This window comes from Pleuronectes platessa, chromosome 16, assembly GCF_947347685.1.
Source record: "Pleuronectes platessa chromosome 16, fPlePla1.1, whole genome shotgun sequence".
Classification (NCBI taxonomy): Eukaryota; Metazoa; Chordata; class Actinopteri; order Pleuronectiformes; family Pleuronectidae; genus Pleuronectes; species Pleuronectes platessa.
In genome coordinates, this window is record NC_070641.1 from 7,830,553 (window position 1) to 7,856,391 (window position 25,839).

At 40.2% G+C, this 25,839-nt stretch overlaps 3 protein-coding genes across 4 annotated transcripts; 1 reads left to right on the plus strand and 2 right to left on the minus strand.

Annotated features, from left to right (window-relative positions):
- The first annotated feature begins 136 nt into the window (after nt 1–136).
- On the plus strand, nt 137–6,624 carry ifi35 (interferon-induced protein 35). 2 transcript variants are annotated; one of them, XM_053444075.1, is made up of 10 exons: nt 137–237; nt 495–553; nt 905–985; nt 1,094–1,252; nt 1,601–1,717; nt 1,800–1,944; nt 3,904–4,013; nt 4,094–4,277; nt 5,102–5,208; nt 5,345–6,624. In XM_053444075.1, the coding sequence occupies exons 2-10, from the start codon at nt 530–532 to the stop codon at nt 5,546–5,548; spliced, it is 1,131 nt and encodes a 376-aa protein (XP_053300050.1). In that variant the 5' UTR covers nt 137–237; nt 495–529; the 3' UTR covers nt 5,549–6,624. The 2 variants fall into 2 exon arrangements, with proteins under 2 accessions (XP_053300050.1, XP_053300051.1); XM_053444076.1 differs by lacking the exon at nt 495–553 and having other exon boundaries at nt 164–237.
- Nucleotides 6,625–7,003: 379 nt separating this feature from the next.
- On the minus strand, nt 7,004–18,238 carry bcat2 (branched chain amino-acid transaminase 2, mitochondrial). Its single transcript, XM_053444074.1, has 11 exons — nt 17,843–18,238; nt 16,091–16,162; nt 15,494–15,694; nt 15,190–15,300; nt 14,094–14,213; nt 13,417–13,580; nt 11,025–11,167; nt 10,848–10,933; nt 10,414–10,554; nt 9,843–9,917; nt 7,004–9,260 (listed from the first exon to the last, which is right to left on the minus strand). The coding sequence occupies exons 1-11, from the start codon at nt 17,858–17,860 to the stop codon at nt 9,219–9,221; spliced, it is 1,173 nt and encodes a 390-aa protein (XP_053300049.1). The 5' UTR covers nt 17,861–18,238; the 3' UTR covers nt 7,004–9,218.
- A 319-nt stretch (nt 18,239–18,557) lies between these two features.
- On the minus strand, nt 18,558–24,809 carry hsd17b14 (hydroxysteroid (17-beta) dehydrogenase 14). Its single transcript, XM_053444077.1, has 9 exons — nt 24,609–24,809; nt 24,461–24,499; nt 24,174–24,271; nt 23,424–23,490; nt 23,239–23,330; nt 22,392–22,496; nt 22,224–22,291; nt 21,282–21,378; nt 18,558–19,336 (listed from the first exon to the last, which is right to left on the minus strand). Exons 1-9 carry the CDS (start codon nt 24,688–24,690, stop codon nt 19,190–19,192), a joined length of 795 nt encoding a protein of 264 aa, XP_053300052.1. The 5' UTR covers nt 24,691–24,809; the 3' UTR covers nt 18,558–19,189.
- Nucleotides 24,810–25,839: the final 1,030 nt, after the last annotated feature.

The following is a 25,839-nucleotide window of genomic DNA, read 5'->3' on the forward strand; positions in this document are numbered from 1 at the left end:
TGTGAGTTGAAGATATTTGGTCGTCGTAGTCCAAATATATTTTAAGTAATAGAGATAAATGCAAAAAAATTATCAATTTTAATGACTTCCGTTCCGCGGTGCTGCACATGAACGCTACATCACCCGTACTTTTCAGCGCCCCCTGATGGAAAACACTGACGCGTTCAGGGCTTCCTGCTTCAGAGAAAAAGAAAGTGAAAGAGTTAATGATATCCGAGAACCGATCCTCGACTGGAGGTGAGTTTAAACCAAGCGGTTTTTATTGAAGATAAATCAAATCAAATGTTAAGTTCAGATAAACACAACAGAAGTGATGTCACCAGTGACTTATTTAAAGTTTTCTGAGCTCAGAGAAGATTTGTTGAGTCGCTGGTTTGTTTGAGTTGAAGCAGAGTCCACAGGTCATTTATAAGATTAGTTTGTTAGCTGTATTTCTTTGTCTCTCGTGTCTTAATTTTAATCTCAAGTTATTATGAATCTGATGTTGATGACAGGAAGCTGTAAGAGTGTGAATTAGTTCTGATAAAACATGGACTTCATGTCTTCAGATGAGGTGAGACGTCATTTTGTTTTTCCACGTTAACAAGTCGTTGTTGTTGTAGGTTGTGTTTTTGAAAATAAATGTAAATATGTTATAGAATATATAATAATAATAAATCAGTGATATTCATGACAGAGACATTTTCTCTACGTGTATAACCGCCAACACATTTCCTGCTGGATTTGAGTTTTTATTATGTTCACCTTTTAAACATTATAAATGTAAAGAGTGTGTGATTAATAGTGATAATAAAATGATCGATATTATTAATTAATCCTCATATATATATAAATATTTGTTTAGATAACAGTTGTTTTTTCTTATAACCGCTGGAAAGAAATCTGTGTTTCCTGATCTTTTCAGGAATTCTCTCTTGTCATGGAGCCACTGAAGTCGTCTGAGGAAACTTTAGAGGGAATCCAGAACTTAATCTCCAGCTACAAGGTTAACAGATGCTCATTCATTAATCTGAAAGTGGTACAATGTGGCTTTTAATAAAAGTAATCATTAGTCACAGTCCTAACAGTTGCAGTTTCACTCCCGTGTCCACAGATACAATGTGATCAACTGGTTCATGAGCAGACGGATCTGGCCAACATGATTAAAGACAGTAAGAAGATGACTCAGGATTGCAAGAAGCGCTCCATCAAACTGGCCAAGAGTCTACAAGAGGACAAGCAATCCCACCAGGAACAGATGGACAGTGAAATGGTTCCACTCTTAATTTACTTAAGTGATCAGAAAACCTTTCTTTCAAGAAAAACATGGGATTTAACTGCAGGGCTTGATCTTTGATATCTCCCCAAAAAATTACTTTGACGTCTTCATCAGTTGTTAATTTGCACAAAATCAGAGGATTTGGGAGAAAATGTATTATTAAAATGTTTCAAGTAAAACAGATAAAGACAAAAGAGAAAATCATCAGAGGGAGGAAAATACAGAATGATGAAAGAATTACTTCAAAAAATTGCAAAAGAAGCTTTTTCAATAACGTGGTATTGGTGAAAAATAACATTACTCTGCTTTTCCTTCATTATTGTCTAAACTTCTGTCTTCCAGGAAAGGCAAGGTATGCTTAGTCAGGACGAGTTCAAGCTCATGAAGGATATCCAGGAAGTCCAGGCTGCCCTGAGGGAGGAGGAGGCCAATTTTGAACAGCTCAAACAGCAGACTGATGTACGATAATCTCCCAGCATGCACTGCGTCTGCAGCCCTATCTGTGACGAATAACCAGTAACCATGTACCTTTTGATTTCAGGTGTTCACCATTGTGCCAGAGAAAAATGTCGTATTTAAGGGGAAGACGTGCGATGCAGGGGACGTGCCAATGTTTGACATGACTTCGCGTATCGTTTATCCGATGGTGGAGGGAACGGCACTGATCACATTTGAGGAGGAAGAGGGTGAGTTTTTGACCAATCGCAGATGAGTGTGTTTCACAATCCTGCAGCCCTAATAAGTGAATTGATCTGCTTTTATCAAAGCTAGAAAATATTCATTTAACCCAAGGGGTCATATTCAAAGGTGCACATGAGGTGGCCAAAACTAGATAAAAAAGCGAACAGAATATTTACAAAAATAAATAAAATCACTGGAATAATAAAAAATACAAACCTGCATATGACTTAAATGATTCGGATAAATCCCCACTGACGCTGAGATAATTCCACACCGATGGAGCTAAAACAGCTAAATCATTATCTCCCCTTGTTTTGAACCTGGATTGTGGAACTTAAAATCACAGTTTCTGGGAGCTAAACTGCAGTGTGCTTGGAAAGTAATCTCAAAGTGAATTATTGTGTATCATTATATTGCTCCACAGGATAATGATTTTGTTGATGTAACTAAATTGATGGGGTGAAATGGAAGAAATGGATTCTTTTGAAGTGTTTTAAACAAAGTCTTTTAAATTAAAGGATAAACAACACATTTATCCTTGAACACAAATATTTACAGCAAGTACTTAAATGCTGCTTCTCATCGACAGAATTAAAAGGTTATCTCTGCTTAATGGATTTTTCATAAATTTTGATTCACTCACTGAAATTCAATGTTGTTGCAAATACTGAAGTTGGAAACCGACGCTTGCCTGCATAGCCAGATCAAACCACCAGAGGGCAGTGAGGCATGAAATAGCTGCCTTCCTCTGTTGATCCGGTCTACACATCCATACTCTGCAGGACAAATACTAAAATTATCATTATTATATGTTGGGTCAATTCATGTCCGCCCTAAAGGATTCTGATGGATTTTGAAACTAATTTAGCTTAATTCAAACTGAATAAAGAAAGTAGTTATGAGGCCCTAACATCAAGTTATCTTGCAATGTGCCCTTTAAGGCCGCCCTTACAAATCTGAAGGTTCTCGTCTGTGGTGCATCAATATGACCACAAACCAATTGAGCACTGGGTGAAGCTCGGACAGAAACATGGCTCCCAAGGTTTACCATTTGAACTGTGACGTCATTTCTTGCAGAATCTTCCAATGCTTCACATCTTTAAAATCCGTGCAATGTTCGAACTGGACAATGTGACAACTTAATTTATTCTGAAGCTACACATTTATCTGAGTAAGATATTTTAGAGCATAATACACAGTCCATCTCTCCTACTCCACAATGCCGACTCACAGTCAGGATTGAGTGAAGGAGGCGTAGATTGCAACCGGGAGGCCTCACGGCTGCCAAACAGTTGAATTCAAAGATGGCTGTCACCTCACGATCTTAGTACCAGGACATGGCTGACATATTTACATGACATTAAATTAACCGAACCGTCAACTGCACAAATTATTAAAAGCGAAGTCCGGGCTTGGAAACTGTTTGGAGGGTCACGCTTATTATTTGTGTCTGTGACATTGTTTCTGGTTGCAATAAAGATTTGTTCAACAAAGAATCTGTCCAACCTAAATTGAAAGATTATGTAATTCAATACACCGTAATAAAATATAAATTATAAATGCATCGAAATATGTTAGAAACTAAATAAAAACAAATATCTGACATGTTTCTTTCAGAAAATTTTGCCAAATGAACACAAAAAACTTACTGATGAAAACAAATCTAGATATAGGAACTCAAACAAGATATTTCTTAACACTTCATAAGTGATGTGAACTAGCACATCTTTTTAGATATACGCATTTTTCTTTGCTCCCCTCACTGTGCATTATTATCACGTCTCCCACCACATGTGATGAAACATCATCATGTACATACAACATGATGGTGGAAAGCTGAGGGATCAACAACTACTAATGATCGACTACATCCACTGCCTTAAAGTACCTCCATGTTTTGCACAGTGTTCGTCTGGTGAAGTGTACCGAAATCCTGAATAACTCTGTGTTCCCTCTGTCGTTAGTGGCCAAGAGGATCCTGAGCATGAAGAAGCATCAGGTGAAGCTGGGTGAAGAGTGTCACATCACCGTGGAGGCTCAGCCGGTTCAGCTGATACTGCCCGAGCTGGTGGAGGTGACAGCAAAACAAAAGAGACTGAATGAGATTCAGCATCAGCTACCTGGAACTGATCTGTGCTCGTCTCTGTCCTGCAGATCCACTCGGAAGTTTGTCCTCAACGTATATTAATCTCCAACCTGCCAGAAATGGACATGGAGACGCTGTTGGACAGGCTGCAGCTCCACTTCTTCCATTCTAAGCACGGAGGAGGAGATGTGGAGCACTGTGAAGTCCTGCCCGACTCTGGGACTGTGGTCCTCACGTTCCTGAAGGATAACAGTGAGAGACGACTACATCCACAGTCATGCGTTTGAGTCTCAAAACGAAAACGACCTCTGTCCTGATAAGCGTTTTAACTCGATATCAGAATATTCGTCCACCGACACAGAAAACACAAATTATATGACCATGAATTTACACCTGGCAAGTGTGGCCTGTTACAGGAAGGAAATTGTCTGCTTAGTCACAGAAAATACTACAAACCAGGAACAGCAGGGAGCAGGGATGTCTCTCGCTTTTATGACAACAAAGACTTGTTAAAGGGATAGTTCGCAAAAAAAATGACAATTCACTCACGATCTATTCACCACTATGCTGACAAAGGGGTGGGGGAAGTGTCTGGAGTTTCAGGAAAAAAACTTCTTAGCAGCCGAATCCAATACAATTTGAAGTAACTGGTGACCGAATCATGGAGTAAGAATATCCAACCACTGTGAGCTTCCCAGTGTTAGCAATGGTTTGCATTCACTTCCGGTAGAAGAGATTTTCGGATACCAGTTTTTTACTTCCTGATACCAGTTCTGATTCCTTTGCATATCAGCCGATAGCATGTACTGATCCGTTATCGGTGCATTTAAAATGTAATTATTTGACATATCTGAACAGTTGTGTGTGATTAACCGTGTAGTGTAGTGATGATTGATAGTGTTGTCATTTGCAACCTAAGTCTTGATGTCCATGTCTTCAAAATCACCACTAGTATTATAAAACTGTGTGTTAAATGCCCCTGAAAGCGAACTGTGGTTTATCTGTCACACAGGAAGTAGAATTTATTCAGCGTTTTAGCTTGGATCTCCCACTAATGAAACTCTTTCTGCTGTCAGTTTCCAAAGGTTTGACTGAGAAAGAATTCCACGACGTAAAGTTCCCAAAAAAGATTCACACTGTGAGAGTGACTCCTTTTCTGAACGGAAAGATTGTCAACCTAAAGGTAAGTATCACCGCGGGGGGGGGGGGGGGACACGAGGCGGGAGAAAAGACTCAAATGCCGCAGGTGTCATTTTCTTTCGAATGTAGACTGATTTCAAATCAGTCACCTGATTTAACTGTGGTGATTCCCCCTCCAGACCAAGATGACGGTGTGCCCTCGGACGGTGCTTCTCACAGGAATCCCCCGAGTGAGGAACGACAGCCTGCCAGATCACGTGGAAATCCACTTCCAGAGAAGCAGCAATGGTGGAGGAGAACTGGAAGCCTTTCTCTACAGCCCGCTGGGTCAGCACACCTCGGCGCTGTTCGAGAGCGTGGACCCCAAAAAAGAGCAGCTGTAAAACTGATGATTCATTCCCGCGGCTCAAGAAAATCTTATGAAGACACCATTGTCCAGATGTAAAGATAGGACACACTTTATTTAATCTAAAGCTGCTCCAGACAATCACTTATTTATGGACATTCTCCTGAATTACTCCGAGTCAGTTGAAACTTCTCTTGCAAGCCCCCGAGTAAATGTCTGGAAAATGCTCACAGTGGGCCCATGTGAATACAGCAGGACACTTTCTGGAAAATTCTAATTCTTTTGACAATATAAGACAACACTGGCATCGATGTGCTGTGAACGGAGCTGAATTGATCTGCCTCCTACATGCTCTCCTCAGATGACACCCCTCATCTGAAAGTCCCTGGCATTTTACTGTATTTGTGAACGCGTCTGACCTAGAAAAACTCCTGCTGTGTTCTTCATGTGAAAGACAAACTCCAGACACAATTTTCCAGACATTTTCCCGAGAGTTCATGCCTGAAAAAAAGCATTATATTCTGTTCATATTTCTTGTGGTGGAAGATAGGATAATAAGGAACCAAGTTATGACATTTCTTAGGGTTTAAACTGCAATCAATTTTCCATTAAAAATTATTGCTGCCAAGGAGTTAATGTTTTCTAACCATCCATTTGTTTGTTAGAGGGGTTACGCAACTACTGAACAGATTTCTATAAGAACTACATTTTGACCTTTAATCTGCACAAAGGTGCAAATCCAGGACCTATTTATTCACTTTCCTAAACATTGTGTGATTTGACATTTTTAACAGATGTCCCAGGGAATAATTCATGGACCTTAATGAAAACAAAAATCAGAGGTATTTTTAAATGTATGTAATTTGGTAGAGATGGATTGAATTTAAGGCGAATGATTGGCCTTGGCTGAGGAATGAGTTCTACTGAGTGTCATTCTAGTTCGTGCCATAATCAGCGATCACTAACACGAACATCTCTGAGGTTTCTACATTTTTCTGGTATTTTTTCCTCACTCTTGTTGAGGGCTAAGGACAGAGGATGTCGCACCTTGTTAAGTCCTAAGACAATTGATTTGTGAATATGAGCAATACAAATAAAATTTGATTGATCGGCCTTTCCACAGCTCCATCCTTGACTGATACTTCACAGACCTTTGCTCCTGATGCACCAGATGGTAGCATTCGGATATCTAAGCTTCATTAACTGAAGATGGAGACGTTTATTTACAGTCTTTGATTTTAGCTTTGACTTCCAAACATACACAATATTATAAGTTGTTTGATACAGAGGCTCTGAGCTCTCAGGCCTTTGAGCTTGTGCACGTTGAGTAAATCTATATCTTCACATATTCACAGGACCCATGAAAACTGAGGATTTAAAGAATGAGTCTTATTTTAATGACATTTTACAATACAATCTATTGATATACTGATATTGTAATTTCTAAGTTACTGTGTTCACAGCGAGACCACACAAAAGGAAGGAGAAGTGACACACCTCAGATCAGGTTTATTGTAAAAACAGCCACTTAAAAGTAACAGCACCCTTATAAAAGAAAACATTTCTAAACTGACTTTACTTAGAAGAATCCGGCTAAAACTCCAAAGTACACAAAGTGGAAAAAAACCAGACAGCAGCTGACAGCAACAAGCAAACAGACCGAGGTCAGGCACTTGGACAGAAGAGAGGGACAGACAGGTGTGTGTAAAAATCTAAATACATTCAAAGAGGGAAAACCAGCGAGGGACAGGAAGCCGAGAATACAGCAAAACAATGGTGACAAGTCGACCTAATCTCACATCAATACAAAGGAAAATCAAATAATTTAAAAACCTCTAAAATAACAATCTATTTGTTACTATACATTGTTTTTCATAGTGGTCACACAGTAACTAGTGCAGGAGTAACTGCCGACATCGCAGTCCTCTACAGCGTTTAGGTCGTCTGTGTGCACTGTGTTCACTTTGACCTCGCCTGGTGTCATCCGTGTGCAGTCGTCGCACTCATGACAAAACTAAAACCAACAAAAACATTTAAAAAGCTGCTTTTGTTTCCGTTTCCTGCAGCTGAGTCACGCACAGATAATGTACCTGTCATCTCCCAAGGTCAGTGCAAACTCAAACTCAGTGTCAAAGTGACATGGCCCCCCCGACGACAATATACTCTGTCACATCATTATGTGCACGACAGCAACAAAACCACATCTTGCTATGTGGGTACATCGGATTTCATTTACTCACATGTAACAGCTAAAGTGTTTTTACCGGAGAACCCCACAGGGTCGTTTGCAGGTAGTACAGGTTAATGTTAATAGAAGTATTTTCTGTGGTGAAGTCCTTCGTAATACCTTTGTTGATAAGAGACAGTACTAACTAAAATGCTGTTTAATGCTAAGTCCTACACACCAAATACACTGCAGCTTTATTATTGCAAATATTGAAACTCCTATTTCTGAAATACGTCAGTTTGTGCCTATTTTTTTCCCCCACAACGGAGTAGTAAGGTCACTTAAAGGGAGATTTTGAGAATAAAGTCGTTATACTACGAGTATCAAGTAATAATGTTTAATACAACAAGAATAAAGTCATAATGTTACGTGGATAAAGTCAAAATTTTCGGCTAAATGTCAGTTTAGACGGCGAGTGTGAGAAGATCATTCTGTCGCCTGCTTTTAAACGAGGAAAGTGGAGCATCTTTCAAAATCAAAATTTTCCATCAGCTCAACATTATCAAAAGCATCAAGACATTAAAAATAATCTGTAAGAAACTGAAAGAACCACACAGACTTGGAGAAAACGTTTCATAGTGGTCGACTGTGAGGTGTTAGTTACATCTGCACAATATTTAAGGGGTTCCATAGTTTCAAAACAAACAATGAGATTGGAACTCCAGCACGCACAGGTTCTGATTGATGGAAATTTCCCGACAATAAAAATATGATGACTTTTCTCATTAAGTTAAGACTTTATTCTCATGGAGTTCTCTATTTTCCAGTAAATATTTGTTGTAAATACTCTACAACTTAATTCAAGTAGTATTCCAACTATTTTCTTAATAAATTACAACTTTATCTATTCAATTATGAAGTTATTCTCGAAATATTTACTTTATCCTTATAATTTCAGATTAGTTTTTTCTTCAGTATGGCCCTAATACTCCGTCGTAGTTTTAAGAATTCAATTTTGATGATGATGATAATAATTAACATTTGTGCTCCTCAATATGAACAAGTGAAAACAAGGACAAACACTTGAACAGAATTGGATGTGTGGTGTAAAGATCAACTCATCTTAGAGTAATAGACATCACCACATAGGCAAAGCTCATCCTTTGATTATTGACTGATTTCTTTTTGATCTTCTGTTTTTTTTTTATCTTCCTATATCTGCGTTTTTTCCTGCTCGATAGTTCAAACCTTTAGGTGAAGCGTTGTGTCAAGTCAGAAATACTGCATATAGCTGTTAACATTGCTTCTCGTTAAATTAAAACCACCAACCGTCTTCCAATGAGAGTCCATAGAGAGAGGAACATCCGTAAAAATGTCCCCTGAAAAGAAACAACGACAAGAAGGGTACGTCTCCTCCGGTTTGATAAAGAAGAAGCAGGAGTGCATTAATGGGTTAAAAGGAAGGGAGGGGTGTGGTGAGAATGGGGCGGGGGTACTGGTCATCAAAACTGGAATTATCGGACCTGTGCAAAGTGGTAGTTTAAACGACGAGTGGTGCCCATTCGCTTGCTTTACGTCCATACTGTGTGAGAAAGGGAGCAAGAGCGAGAGAGAAAAACAAGGCAGAAAATTTTAAAGGCAGAAAATATTTTGGGTTGTGAAAGTGAAAGTTAAAGCAGCTTTATTTGCATTTTAAATAAAAAACAATAAATCAGCTGTAATAAAAACATTTTGATCTTGAGAATAAACAACCTGTTAGCAAAATGATTAGTCAAACGATCAACTAATCGGGAACTTTTTAGACAGTTGAACAGTTGCAATCATTTTATCAAATCATCATTTGTACAGTTTCAATTTCTATGATGTGAGAATTGGCTGATTAACTATTTGAAGGGTCACATTCTCATCATGTTTTTAGAAAAGATTAAACCATCACAAAAAACAATAATCTGCAGATGTTATTGAGAATAGAGATGATTATTCTTTACTCGATATCCAAATAAATTTCAAAATGATTCAGAGTTTCTTCTACACAACAGAAAATTTACAGTTTATTAAGGTAATTTTTTTTTTAATGTTTAGACATTATACTTGTTTCTACAGAAACTGCAGCGTGTTGTGAGAGTAAAAGCTGAACATGGAGGTGTCGTTTCAGTGCACATACCTGAATATCAGTAAGCTCTTTGTAGAACCTCTTTGCCAGATCTTGACCGTTCTCCATGGTCGGGATCTGGTACGTCTGAAAGAGAAAGAGAAAAGCAAATTCTGTTGTTTACATTTTAGTCCCTCCGAACGATTTTTTTTACAATCAGTGCATCTCCCTTCATTTCAGTAGGGGATTACGGCATGAGCCCACTCTAGAAAACACTCCGGAGCCCCTTTCATTACAGGTAAGCGTACTCAAAGATTTATCAGTCGAACAGGGCTGCATCAACGACTTCAGTTATGTCTGATTTTAGAGGTAAAAAGTTCTAGGTCATCATGCCTTACTGTCTTTAAGTCATTTCTGAAGTTTAACTAAGTGATTCTGTTCATATGACTTCATAGATTAGCACAGCTGAGTGTCATCTACGTAAAACAATGGAAATATTTGTAGTGTTTTCTGAATATATTGCCTATGGGAAAGATATGTAAAGCAAAAAGTACGGTAGGTAGGTCCCAACCTTGTGGAACTCCATGAGAAATGTTTGCGTACAAGGAGGAGTCGTTGTTATTTGCCGGGTTGAACTACGCACCTTTCCTTTGTAGAGGAGGCTGCCGACAGGACACACCACGCAGGCCGTGCCTGCTCCGAACATCTCCTGGATCCTTCCAGCATCCAGAGCCCCGAGCAGCTCCTTCATGCCCATCGTACGCTCTGTCACCTTGAACTCCCCCTGCAACGCAAAAAAACATGAGCAATGAGATGAGCTGAAAGGTTTAAGCACCACTGTTAAACATTTTTGTTTAGTGCTCTTTAAATATAAAGTAAAATACATTAAAAAACATTGCTTGTTATGTCAAATTTGTACAAACTTGAGTTTTGGAAAAAGCAACAGCCTCGGTGAGCAACTACACTGAACTTCTGAAATTCAGTTTACACATCCCACTTGAAGTAGAACGAGAACATGTTTATGAAAACAGGTGTGCTGTAGAGGATTGTGTTTGGTGCTCTCTCTGGTCGTCTTACCCAGGTTCTGGCGAGGTCCAGCAGAGATTGCCTGGTGACTCCTGGGAGAATGATGCCGTCCAGAGGAGGAGTCAACAACTCTTTCTCTGAAGAGACAAACGCACGCACTCATCAGATGCCAACGTACAACAGTAGATAAACTCAGCAGCTCCAGTGAGAAAACGTAACGAGTCTGACCTCCTTTCTCATTGGTCCAGAAGATGAAGAGGTTCATGGTGCCCACTTCAGTGATCTCCTCCTCCTCTCCGTACAGCCAAAGGACCTGCTGGCAGCCTTGCTTCACCGCCTCGTTCTGCACCAGAATGGTTGGACCGTAGTTACTAGATAAAGAGACGAGAGGCAGTTAGAATGAACTGCACACAAACAGACAATGAAAACGACAAAACAAAAAACGAATAGATGGATCAAAAATAGAAATCAGAATTCATGGTATTCATGCTGTCTTTCTTCTGATTTGCTTGATTACTGCTAATTCTTTTGGGACATAATGCTCATTGATAAAAAATTATATATATTTTTTTACTTCATGGAGCTTGTCCACAATCGAGGTGGGACAGAGAGCGTCTAACTATAAATGGAGAAGAAGAATGATCCCAAGACGGAGCTAAGTTTGCCTCCTCTGTGTTTGCAGATGGGACGGGGGTCCAAACTAAAATTAAAGCACATTTTTCTGAAGGGGGTTTTCGGTAATTTTCTGTAGTTTAAATCACTGTGATTTTTGGTTTTAAATAATTATTTGATACTATAAAATGATCTGAGACGTCATGATTGACCGCTGAGCTCCTGACCACGATCACTACTGCGCAGACTCTGGCTCCAAAAGACGTCAAAAGAACAAGATGGCGTATAATATTTTGGCTTAATTTTTGTACAATAGGAGGAAACGGTGGAGAGTCATCCATCTTAATGCAACCCATTCAGTTCCTCCTGCTCCAAAGTACAGTTACTCTTCTTGCTGGCTGGATCATAGACAGAGAGATGGAACGGAGCAGTCCATGACATTAAAAGTAACACATAAACCTTTTCCTGCTGTGATTTGAGTTCACCCTCTTTGAACTTATCCAAGAATAATCTACTACAGATGCCTTGAAACAAAATATCTTTGCTTGAAAAACTACTCTTGTTCTACCCTCTTGTTTTTAAGCACACAATTCAGTCCCCTCTGTCACAGGTCTTTCCAGGCTTCAAAAGCAATTGAGTACAAAGAACATCAAGGAGAAGTCATGTAGCAGGACTCAGATATGTAAGGATAGCATGAAATTTAGCACATGACCAACCAGGTCAATGGCTGCGCTGCACTGCTTTTAATCTTAAAGTTGCAGTGTGTAGAATTTAGTGACACAAAGTGGTGAAGTTGCATGTTGCAGCTGGATACCCCTCACCTCATCCTCCCCTTCCAAAAAACATGAAAGAGAACCTTTAGGATAGGATTATTTTAAATCACATTTCTGTCAATATATCTCTTTCACCAAAATCGTACACACTGCACCTTTAAGGGTCAGTTTACTTTTTGCACTTTGCACTTTGTTTTGTCTGGACCTTCTGACCTTTCAGTTTAGTCGTAACCGATATAACAGGTGTGAAAGGTGCCTCCGACCATGGTCCTGACAAACTCATCTTAATTTTGTAAAACTAAAGGAGTTGGTCTGAGTCTGGATCAGCCTAAACCATGTTTCGGATCATTTGCGTGAAAGCAAGAAAACACTTTTGACCCCACTGCATTCGCGACCTGCGCCTGGCCAACCAGCTGAACGAGTTCTACTGTCGTTTTGAAAGGATCCTGTTTGTGGACTCATCTCTTGGGGGAGCTCCACGCACAGAGATGACTTTGGAGCTGAACATCGGCTCTCTAGCCAAAAAGGCCCAGCAGAGGATGTACTGACAAGGACTGGGCAGTACCGCAGCACATCATTTGCTCCGCCGAGAAAGTGATAGGCTGCAACCTGCTCTCTCTCTCTCGTGTACGTCTCCAGGACTCTGAGCTGGCAGGTAAGATTGTGGCCGACCCTGGACATGGACTCTTAGAGTCACTTTTCTCTGGCAGGAGGCTGCGGGTGATCAGCATCAAAACCTCACACCCCACAAAAAACGTTTGTTTTTCCACAACTGCTGCTGGCCTCATCAATGGGACCCTACCATTGAACAGCACTGATATCCCTGCCTGTGACTGCGACACTTTAAGTTCCCCTGGCAAATAACGTACTTACTGAACATATTGCATAATTCCTCCCCTGGTTCTTAAAGTTTTTATTTTACTTTTATATTAAATTTTTGTGTCATATTTTTTATATTTTCTATATTTAAGCTTTAAACAGAAAGACTATTACCAGCTGAACTGAAGACACGCCTACGTCAGCCGCACGCCCGTCTACAAATCAATCAGTATCAAGTATAGGTAGGTGCAGCTCATGTAGGTGATGACGTCGGGATGTACGTCATACATTCGTTCATGCACATTTCTTTAGTGCGCTCCACAAATTACAATGTGAAGTAGAACTGACCAGATCAAATGTAAAAAATATAACAGAGACTTCAGGTGCGAGAAAAAGAGGAAAGAAGCTGAACTCACCCTCCCATCTTGTACGCCCCGACGCCTCCTTTCCAAGCTCTGACATATGAAGGGTCCGCCAGCAGAGACACAGGGTTAAAGGACCCTGTGGCAAAGTAGGGGCCCACTGGGCCAATGATGACAAAGATCATGGCTTTTCCCGGCCGAGAGACGCCAAGAGACGGCTGAAACGAGAGGTTTGGAAGAGGCAAAGACAGGTTATTAGAAGCAGGGAGTCAGTTAGTAGGACAGCAGTCAGAAAGTGCTGAGCTCGCCAGCATATAATACAACTTTATCCAAACAAACAAATTAAATGCTGGACATTTGAAGATACTGTTTATTGATATCACTCACTGACAGTCAAAGAATGAATCAAAAGAGACAAACTGTAATCTATTGATGTTTTCATCACATTGTCATGAGCACTTCCCAGCTGTATACAACAATAATTCCTCGTATCATTAACTGATTAATATAACCTGGCCCTAGGTATGGGCAGAAAATCGTAGATTAACCAATTAAACAGCACTTAACCTTATGTTCAAACTGATACTTGCCTAATGATTTGATAGTTCTTAAATAATGAGGACAACAGTACCAATATGTATTATTATAATGACTTTATTTGTTATAATAATATAGTTTACAGGTGTTTATTGTCTCCTCACAGCATTTTGTGCATTGAAGCCAAAGCTCACCTCAATTCCTATAAACGTGGGTCTGATGTAGAGGCTGGCGTCCTGGGAATAGGGGACCCACTCTTGGTCGATCTCCACCAGCTTCTTGATGCACCCCAGCAGTTCAGCTTTATCAAACAACTAACAAGAAAAAGGACGAGGGGATTAATGACAAATGTGACACTTGACTTCAGGTGGAGCCGACTGCTGCTTCCGGTGGTGTGTCTGAGACCGTACATTCAATGTTATGTATTATCATGTTTTTTTTTAATTCAACATGAAAAGATTAAAATTGTCATTATGATTGAAATATCGATAAATATCAATCATTAACCGAAAATTCGTCTAAAACATCTATTACATATTTGCCTAAAACATACTTTGATCGAAATCTATACAGCTTTTGTGCATCAACCATCCACAACTAATATTTAGTCATTAACCGTGAAACACGGTCTTTCATAATTTCTTTCCCATGTGACAGAGAAGAATGGATTCACCTCACATGGTGTTGGATCGTCATGTGATCTACTGTAATCAGTCATCTGTATTCCCAGTGTGACCTCACCTCGGGATGACATACTGCCTCTTGAATCAGGGCTGGGATTAGTGCCCCAAAAAATGGGCCAAACAAGGGTGTAATGTTTAATAGTTTGGCGTTTTTAACGTAGCCTGCCTTACAGAATCAGAAGAATGTGAAACCAGACCAAGGAGAACAGTGTGTTGGTTTTAACCTCTTGGTTCAGGCACAGAGGACGAATATTTAGACGAATTAGTGACAACTACAATGTGTGAACTTTGAATAAACCGCATGTGAAGTTTAAGCGCAACACTTTGTTTGTCTTTGTACGTAAGCAGTGCAATAGGCTAACCTCCCGCCTCACTTCACATGTTGTGTGAAGGTGCAGCAAAGGTGGAGCCAAAAATCAGTTTTTTCATTCAATCACAATAGATGAGGGGATGAGTTTATTCACGTCTGTCAGAACAGAGGCTTTGTCCAGAATTATGAAATTCTGGGGAAATAACTGTACGAGCAGCTGGTCAAGTGTTATAATACCACATATTACACTTAAATGGGGTATGACCGTTTTGAGGATGAGTTGGGACACAAACTCACCGGCAGGCAGCTTCTGTCAGAGCTCCTATGCATCCTTTCCATGTTCAGCATGGGTCTGAAGAGGCGGACGTGGTTGTCTGTTCCACGAAACGCCTTCATGCCCTCAAAGAGCTGCAGAAAAAAACAAACCGAAACACACAACACTAAATATGACTTCTCAGTCTGTAGGGCAAAAAGTGTAGGAAAAAGTCTTGATATATTGAAAAGGCCTAAACATTTTTCAGTTTAAAGTACGCAGTTAAGATTTGATGTACATGTATGTGCTTGCTTAATGCTTCATGTTGGCGGGGCCCTCCTCTCTCACCTCTATGGAGTAGTGCAGGGCCGAGCTGGCAGGGTGCATCGACAGGTTCTGGAAAGGTTTGATCTGCGGAGCCTCCCAACCCTCCTTCTCCGACCAGTTGATGGTCAACATGTGATCGGAAAACTGTTTGCCGAACACCAGGGTGGAGGGGTCGGGCTTCGGCTTGCATGCCGTGTTGCGTTCGATGTTGATATCTGCAGCCTGAGATGGAGACGGACGAGCGAGCCGCAGAGCCGCGGAGAAACAGAAGTCGACGGGACGAGGGATAGAGCAGAGCCGGCCACGGATACAACAATTGATTTTAACTTGGTATTATTGAGAGGGCATGCTTTGACAGGAAAATAATGGAGCTTTGTAAAGAGTAAGTCAAAGAGCTGATCAATTAGAGACAATTAAGTTCAATTAAACTGAATTATATAATTACAACAGGCAGACAGTAAGGGAAAGACAGAGGGGAAACAAAGGTTTAAACTCTGGACAACATGAAAATAAGCCACATCCGTCTTCATATGGTCCAGACACCAGGAACGCTCAGTGGAGCCAGTGTACAAACCACACTGGTTGAAGATGCGATGCATGTAAATATTTCCGTGTTACCTTAAAGAAGCTGGCGAACCGCAGCGAGCCAATGGAGAAGGGGAGTGCCTGAACATGTCGTGCATGGAGTGCCTGCGAAAGTAATGTGACAAAGCTCTTAGCACCACAGCAGAGTAACGGGGGAGCTCTACAAACACTCAGTAGGCAGTTTCAGGGGAAAACCTCCGTAAAGTTTCAGTGTGGAATTTAGAGATATCTAGAGGTGTTCCAGCTGAACACCCCTCACCTCACCCTCCTCTTCCAAACATGACAGAGAACCGGTTTAGTTTAGGTCTTTTGTTTAGTTGTCCAGTCTGGACGACTGTTAACAACATGTCGGCCTCCGTTGAGAGGACCCACTCCCGATGTAAACATAAAGAATTTAAATATATTTGGGCCAATTCAAGGGGAAAGAAAACAACAATTTGTATGATTTAGATGAGAAACACTGTTGAGAACATTGTTAGGATTATTTTATTTTCAATATCTGCCTGTAGATCCCTTTCACCTAATTCTTACACAGTGAACCTTTAACACTAATGCAAGTCAAATACAACATAACCATGGTATTATATCTACAATCATGGGAATACACCGGAGCAGCATGTCAGTGGGTCTGTATTTACTGGGCCCATTAGGTAGTCACATGCCTGCTGCAAATAGAATCAGGCACATTTGCAGGTTACTCGTGGAATGCAAGGCGAGGAACCTGTGTGGTTTGGTAAAGTGCCTGTGACAGCCTGTGACTTATTACTGTGCGTGCTAATTTTCAACGTACCCGCAACATTTTCATAAAAACACACGCAGCCAGGTGTCAGTGCAGAGAAAAGTGGAAGTGGTGTCTTGGTGATTCCCACAACAAGTTGCACAGAGGCACAGCTGCAGAAGTGAGTCTATGTGTGTGTTCAGTTGAATGGATGATGCAAGTTTTGCTTTGATTACGATCATGGCCCTGATCCGCTACACTCATTCCATCTGTGACGTGCACGGGTTAATTAACTTATCAATTACATGCATGTTACACTCGATCCTGGTTCGGTTCATTTTTCGACCCGCCGTCTGGAATTAAACTGGAATTGAATTAACAAGTGCTTGCGTTTGTAGCAGCTAGCACCCGAGATAGCATAAGTTAGCTAAATTGAGTAGATACGACGAAATACGTAATAGAGGAATAAAATTGTTATAATAAACGTCCGATGTTTTCTGCAGATTTGCGTTTTATAGCCCCATAAAGAACTCGCTCCTCTACCCCGACACCAAGACTGCATTTACAAATAGGACGATTTAACATAAAACTTGCTTTTGACTGTGCTTTCGTAATCACACAGATAGAAAGTTCGATTTATTCAGTATCAGTCGGATACACTTTTCAATTCGGCATACTACCTATCTACTGGAAATACGTATCTAAAAGGCGAATGGAAACGGTTTGTCTACCACCATTCTTAAACTTAAAAAGCTTATATTTGATAAGAAAGGGTCTAAAATATAGGACGATTTTCCCATCGAAACTAGAAAACTCAGATTATACGTTATGTTCCGTCTCCAGTGATGTCTATCTTTCTTAGACAAGCAGGACAAACTCAGTTTCCATTTTTCTGACTGAGGTTTGGTTTATGTCCTTTGCGCTGTAATGTCAGCGCGGAGGGTCACCGCGGCTTCAGTCCGTGTGAAACAAACCCCTTCGTCTCCTAGTCACATATTTAGAGTGAATCATTTACAGACCCAGTAAACAGACACTTTAGCAGAACAGACATCGGTCAGTGAACTCACCGTCCGCAGGGCTGCCATCTCTGCTACGTGATGAGGATGAACAAAATTTGTTGTTCGTGCTGAAACAAAAGTCCGGCTCAGACCGAGTTCCGCTTGGAAATGTGAGACGTTGCTCAGCTGAGGTGAAGTCCCAGAGCTCCCAAACAAAAAGACGTCCTTCGGGATAATAGACCTGTGACTCACACACCACAGCACACTCCTTATTTTAATCAGAGTTACACATTCTTTCTTTTCCCGGATCAGTGTTTGTTCAGTACCTGAACTGTTCTGAATAAACACACAATGCTTCTTATCCTAGGAAAAGCTATTTAACTTAAATAAGATCTTGTAATATGACCTCTATTATTCGGCCTCATTAGGAAGAAAGTCCCTGGGGGCGTGGCTAAACGCGTGAAACGTCATTGGTGGACACCAGCAAGCCCACAGAGGGAGGTTACTGGAGGTCAATGAGGATGATTCTGATTGGTGGAAGAGAGAGGAGTCGACCAGGTCGTTTTAAGCAACAGTGGGAGTGGATGATAGGTCAGGATGCCAAACTGATCCCAACCCATGCAGTTTATTTACTTTTATTCACATACACTTCATTTTCAATATCTCTCTCAGAAATAGAAGAAACACACTACATGGGTAAATGTGCATTAAACTAAATTAATTTGTAAAAATAGGTAGTGTCAGGCGTGTCGGTTTATCCTAAATATGAGAAGATGAGCCGAACTCGGTTTGTTCAATCAAGTATTTATTTAGAAAGCATGAAAGGTAACAATCAGCAAAGCAATGGGCATCCAACAAGTTGCATCAGAACACGAGACCCATCAGAACGCATCAAACACCCGGCGCCTGTCTATTTTATAACAGTAGATCTTGGTTCTTCCTCCTCGAAAGTGTGCAGGCGTAGTCCCTCCTTCTTGGCTTTGGAATAAGGAAGTGACAAGTCTCAAAATGTTCATCTCTTGACCAGCCTTGACACAGATGATGGCATGTGGGCCAACGGTGTTGACAATTGGAGAAAAGATTATTGTTTTCTTGCTATATCAAAATAATGTTCTGTTTGTACAGACATTCAAAACAATTTAACCAAAACAACGAAACACATTCTGGAGCTCACACATTCTAATTTCAAGATTAAACAGTAGGAAGGAAAAGGTTATTATTAATCATTTGCGTGAAGGCCTTATCTGGATCAAACTGCTTCTATCATTATTGTTAAGAGTACAGCTATAATTTGAAATGCTTCTATCTTTATTTATTTAGAGTTTAGTCAGACACAGAATATAGCTAAAACATTGAAATACTGACAGTAGCTCCTCCAGAAGCGTAAGGAGGCCGTAGCGACCAGGAGGACCAGAGTCAGTTTGGGATCTGACTCTTGCAGCCATAGTTGAGTTCAGCTCCTCCGCTGACCAGCATCTCTATCCCAGTACAAAACGTAGCATCCGCGGCGAGATACAAGGCCGTCAGTCCAAGTTCGACCTCAGTCCCCATACGACCCATCAGCTGTTGAGGAAGAAAACAGTCCTTTCTCACTCTGCTTCAAGTTTGTGATTTTATGGGGGTTAATGCCTTCTGCCTGTCTGTGTACAGTCCTCACTTCCTGCCCCACGTTTGATTGGATGTTTGAGGGTTAAGACTTGGTTGTAGGGTTAGGGTTAAAATTAGGGTAGAGGGTTAGGGAATGTGTCATGCCAACGAGTTTCCTCACTAATATAGATGCACAAATGTGTGTCTGTGTGTGTGTGGAGAAGGAAAAGAAACATTTTCAAATTGGTGGCAAAGGCCTCCATGAAATTTATGTTCCCATAAAACTGAAGATTCAAACTCCCCACTGCCGCGCAGGCATCAAGTATCTAATTTTACGTCTTGAATTAACGTTGCTTGAATAACTGACAAGAGGAAAGAGTTCTTGAAAATAAAAATGAGTTTTCTCTATTGACACTGTAATAAATGAAATATTTAACAAGATCCAATGTCTTTGAATGTGATACAGTCAAATAAATATGTAAATCTTCATGTTGTTGCACTGTAAAACTGTTCATTTAGAATATTTGACATCTTTCCACTATGAATAATGAAGTGCAAACTGCGACTCCCTGCAGGTCATTATCATTAATGCCCCCCCCCCCCCCCCCCCACACACACACAAACCACAGTGTGTGGTAGTTGAATCATTAACACAACAATGTTGGAGGGGCTGCCTCACGATGATCTGTTCTAACTGGTCCCAATTCAGAATTAATAGTTTTGTTTTGTTGTGAGTGAGCAGCAGCAACAGAAGAGTCAATTGCTGCCTTTCCACAGTCTGTTTAAGGTGAATGTGGCAGCATTATCCACCTCGCCATACTTTATCAAACGCATAAATACCCAATTGTTGGAGGGGGAGGAGCCCCTTTGTCTCGCTTAGGCAGCAGGGGAGGTGACGGAGCCAAAACAATGGCTGTTGTGTTACACGTCCTGGCCACAGACTGTATCTAATTAAAAAGGACAACACGACAGCTACCACAAGTGAGGTCAACAAGGTAGGATCACTCCATTGTGACTAGCTCCAGTATAGGTCTCAAACTCCGCCTCCTCCATTTTAGAAGATGGGACATGGATCCAACTAGAAGTCAAACTAGACATGAGCTGTATTCCAATTATGTGGACTTCAGAGGAGATGGCACCTGAAGGATTATCATGATTTGCGTCACCAGCATGTCCCCCCCTTCAACGCGTAATAAATCCTTGGATAAATTTGGCCCAACAAGGATCCACCCATTGGAGCCATTGGCTTTGTCTGAAGGAGCCTTTGAAATGGGGGGGGGGGGGGGGGGGGCTAATTGCACCACTGTATTCAGTCTTTGAATACAGCCACTGAACTGGCAGCCCATGAATTGACAAAGAGTTGTTAACATTTTTCTCAAAGAAGGTTTCTGTCGTTTGAGTTAGTCCTTATCACATTGATGTAAGTTCAAGTGTTCATGTTTCAGATACGATCTGGTTTTAATTTGTTATTTGCGTCATGATTTACAGCTGGGACTGTCTTATGATTGTTGGTGGGCGTGTATCAGCCGGACCTTGATACCACAGCTCCCCTCCATGAATCCCACTAGAGCCAGTTGATGTCACCAGGCCAAGATGGCTGCAAGATGACCGTACCTGAGATATTTCGGCTCGATTTCTGTACAGTGACAGGAAATGGAGATACGTCCTCCTTGTTTATTTACAGTCTGTGCTTCTGCTGCAGCTTTGTTCTCACTCTAAATTATGGATTTTCATGCTAGTGTTAAATAATCCCTCTTCTGTTGAGATTTACTCTTTTTAAGAAATCCACTCATGATCATTATTCACTAACATCACAAGGACGTTTGGGGAGAGGTGAAGACTTGCTCTGTCTGGGACAAACACCTCGGCTCCTTTCCATATTTTCCACGTATTAGCCCCGTGCTCCTCTGTAAGAACCCACCTGAGAGTTCTCTCCTGCTTTAATGGTGGCTGCAGCGTCTGGAGTCTGTCCTGCTAACTCCTCCCACAGAGGTGTCAGCACGTTACCTGGAGAGAAGCTGCAACACAACACAAAGACAACAAAGTGTATTAGTAGACTGGTAGACGGTTCAATACTAGACGACAATATTATATTACAATATTATAAGATAAGAGTTAGTCCAGGAAAAGACAGGGAATGTAAAAGGTCTTGATTTTATGCATCTTTTTTTGTAGTATCTTTACTTTCAATGATGTAAATATCAGTACATCCTCTCATTCGTATTGTATTATTAATGAATCACACAGGTCAGTTGATGGGAAAATGCCTTCTGAGAATCCCGAAAAATATAAAGGTTTTGTATTGCTTTAAATAATGACTTATTATATACATGATATAAACATATACATGATTTATTACATTCACTCAAGTAATGTACACGTTTTTAGATACATTTTTCTGACTATTGCCTTTTTTTCCCTTCTTCATACTTTTACCAAATTACATTTAGAGACATGTTATCTTCTCAGATGGTTTGAAAAAATATTTTCCACAAAAAAATAGGAAAAATGATGCAGTAATTTTTGTGGCAGAATAATTTAATATATATAATTACATAACATAATAAAATTGGCTTTAAATGGATTTTGAACATCATTTTGTTTAATAATGAAGTATTTATACATTGTTGTTCTGGTACTTTTAATTCCAGAAAAGCTCTTAATGAATAATAGAGCTAGATGGATTTCTTATAGGCATATCACGATGAGTCGTTTTAATTAGCCAGTGATTATCGAATGTCATATGATTAATGTAATGATACTGTATTGCAAGTATATTACAAGTGTAAATGTGTGTATATAATTATACTTGTGATGAAAATGAAATCATTGGTGGGAAAGTAAACCTTATCGTGGGACTCACCAGTTTACTCTCACATTGTGGCGACTCTCATCCACGGCCATCGCCTTTGTCATGGAGATTATCGCCCCCTTGTGGAGAGAACATCACATTACAGGACTCTCTTGTCGCCAGATGATCTGTCAGTAATGAGGCACTTGAGAGCCACTGTTGTCTGGGTGATGAGCTCACCTTGGTGGCGACGTACGGCACAGCATCCATCTGCCCGATGGTTGCCACCAGACTGGCCACATTGATGATGTTACCCTGACGCTCCCGCAGGTACGGCAATGCATACTGCAGAGAGAGAGAGAGAGACCTCCGATGATTTCAAAGATCCTACACAAACTGTTTATACCCTAGTCTTTGGAAGATGAGGAAGGTCACTAGCAGATTTCCTGCAGGCTCCTTCAATTGAACTTAAGACTTTTGAACACCACATACTGTACAGTTTTCATGGTTAAACTCAAGATCTCAATAAAATCCCCAGGACGACGTGACCAAGAATTATTAATCGATTTTGTATCACATTTCCGTCACTGCTTTCCTGTTGTATATAACAGTGCTTCCTAAACATATCATTAATTAATCATCAAATACAGTGTGGCCCTGAGGAAACACTCAAGGACCATTTCTCTCAGCTCTTTTTTCCATTTGTTATGGTGATTCTTCATGTGAACAACTGAAGGACACGGTGTGAACGTCTCTCAGGAGAAGTTGTGCGCCATTATTCGTCTATTTTATCATCCTACAAATGGCTTATTTTCTCATGATGCCGACCTTTCGCCCTTTATGATGCAAACCAGGAGCTCTTAATGTGTCCTGTCGTCCCTGTATAAAGGTATACCTTTCTGCAAATAATGATAATAATAATAATAATAATGAATGATTTCGTGGAGATTAGATTTCAGAATCAGTTGTTCAGTTGCTTATCAAAGTGAAGTCCTTAAAGCCTTCCAGTGCATCCACTGGAGCCAGTATTCAATTATTTGCATTTTAAATGAGATTCACAAGTTCACACAGGAGCAGGAAACATTACCTTAGACGCCAAGAAGTAGCCGATGAGGTTTAGATTCAGCAAGTCTCTGAACTCCTCTGCTGTGGTGTCATCAGTGGTTTTATGAGGCGGGTCTGCAGAAAAGGATCACACAATAGAAATAGATATGAAGCTAAAGGAAGTTTCTCCTGGAGACAAAAAGAAAGAAGCAAAAGAGCGTGACTCACGCCATCCAGCATTGTTGACGAGGCAGTCGATTTGCCCATAATGCTCCACTGTGGACTCAATCAGTCTCTGCAGAGCGAAACACACAAGCTGCATTTTAAAAAACTGAACAAACTGCTGCGACGGAAACCACCTAACCACCGCATGAAAACAATAGAGGAAGGAGACACACGTGCAGACAGACCAACATCATGAGCTGCTGCATTTCGCTTAAAGGATTCTGTTATGTATCCAATCTTTGTTAACTTCTTTAATTTTTTTTTTTTTTTCATCAAAACAACATGAATGAAAGGAGATAAGTGTAAACAATAATAACAATGGGGCACTTTCATTTCTTGCAGTCTTGTCTGTGGATCCATTCTTATCATATCAGCTGAGAACATAACCCATGTTTGGTGGATTTAGACCAATGTTACCGTTTAACTCTAATTTAATATTTTAGTTCCTGTATAGACTGTTAATTTAATTCAAAACTTATAATAATGTTAATATCCTTGTTCTATGTTAAATTCCTAAAGAACTTGGAGCTTCCTTCCATATATAAATATTTATAATGTTCACTATTATTATAGATGAACAAAATACAATCTTTGACATTGGCACGTGGAAAATGTAATTTATCTTAATCTAAAGTATAGAAACATATAGAAATAATCAGATGTTGTCTCAGGACGGGGTCTTTTGAGTTAAACGGGACAAACATGAATTACAGGTCCAGGGATTAGCACTACATCACTGAAGCTGCACCTTACCTTTATGTCGTCCTCTTTGGAGACATCGCATGGTACAAACACGCAGGAACCAGGCCCTGCTTTGTTTAGCTCCGCCTCCAAGGTCACGCCCTCCTCACCTACACAATGCAAATATGCAGGGGAACATATAGATTGGAGGTTTTTACTGTTTTTCAGGGGTCAACTTGAACACAAATACATTGTGCAAATTGAAAGCACCTTTTCTAATAGACGGCAGAGCAGTGGTCTGATACCTTTTCTCATTTGATTTAAGGAAATGAAAAAAGCTGATTCAAAGTCTTACTCACGTTCTAAAGCACAAAACACCACCTTGGCACCATTCTCCACTGGAAAAAAGAAACGCACATTATATTTTAAGAATCAGAATATGAAGAGAGAGCCACCTCCCTCCTGATCACAGATTTATTTCAACTTTAATTTAAATAGAAACTTTACCAAACACTCTGACGATGCCTCTGCCAATTCCTCTAGATCCTCCCGTGACAACTGTTACTTTATTGTTGTAGCGGAGCGACATTATCTCTCACTTGTAAAAAAAAAAAAGCGCTCGGAGCCAAATGCCTAATCTGCGTAGCGGCCAAATATCAGAGATCTGTGGTGTGTTTGTCCCGAGGTTGTCTCGAGGCAGAACACCACGTGATTGGCTGAACGCAACTTGGCCATGTACTTCCTCTTCACTGAAACTGACGGGGATCGATCGAATTTTGTGGAACTTTAGTAAAGTATTACTGGAGCCTGAAGCAGAAATTTAATTTGTATTTTTGTCTAAACCTAAACAAGTAAATTTGTTTTACCTAAACACAAAATTGTAATAATGATAAATGAAATAGAATCGAACTTCCTCTTTCAGTAAAAGTCTGGGTTCTGGTTTCTATATGTAGATGGTATTTAGGCTAAACATAAAATGTAGGTAAACTACGTATTTATGCCATACAACCTGTGGAGGAATTTCCTCCATCCTCACACATTACTGCACTGTAAAGAATAATTTTTACAGTTTTGTTGTATATAAATTACAACAATTTCTTGTTTGTTTTTGACAGAAAACCGCCATTAATTGTAATCTAGTTTAAAACATTACCTTGTATTCTATTCAGACGTCACCTGGCAACTAAAGTGGCCAATAAATAGCTGTTAATACTTCACAATACAATATGATGTTGTACAACTCTTTTTTTTAACATTAGAAGTTTAGCAAATTATTCATATTGTGAGGTATTTTGAATGAGACCAGGCATACTGTTTATCCAAAATGCATCTACATTGCACTAGTCTCTTCAACCGGTTAAATAAAAATGGAGCCAGAGCTGCAAAACAAGTGACTTTTATTGACACAATACAGTTTCACAACGTTTAAAGTACATGGTGATATGAGATATATGTTTGACTTGCACTCAAAGTCAAAGTCCATTAATCTCTTGAGGAGAGAAGAGACGCGAGGACTGATAGAGTTGTTCTTGTTTTCACGCACCTTCCCACTTCTTTGGCTGACCAGCTTGGCCGTCTTGGTGCCTTTGGTTGGATTGATTCCAACGAAACATCTGAAATCACGAAAAGAAACTTCATGAAAAAACTGCGCTGACAGCTCAGAGGGAGTTGAATCCATCAGGTTGATAATCACTTGCCCATTTAATATGCAAAGCAAAACTTCACCAGATTGCATGAG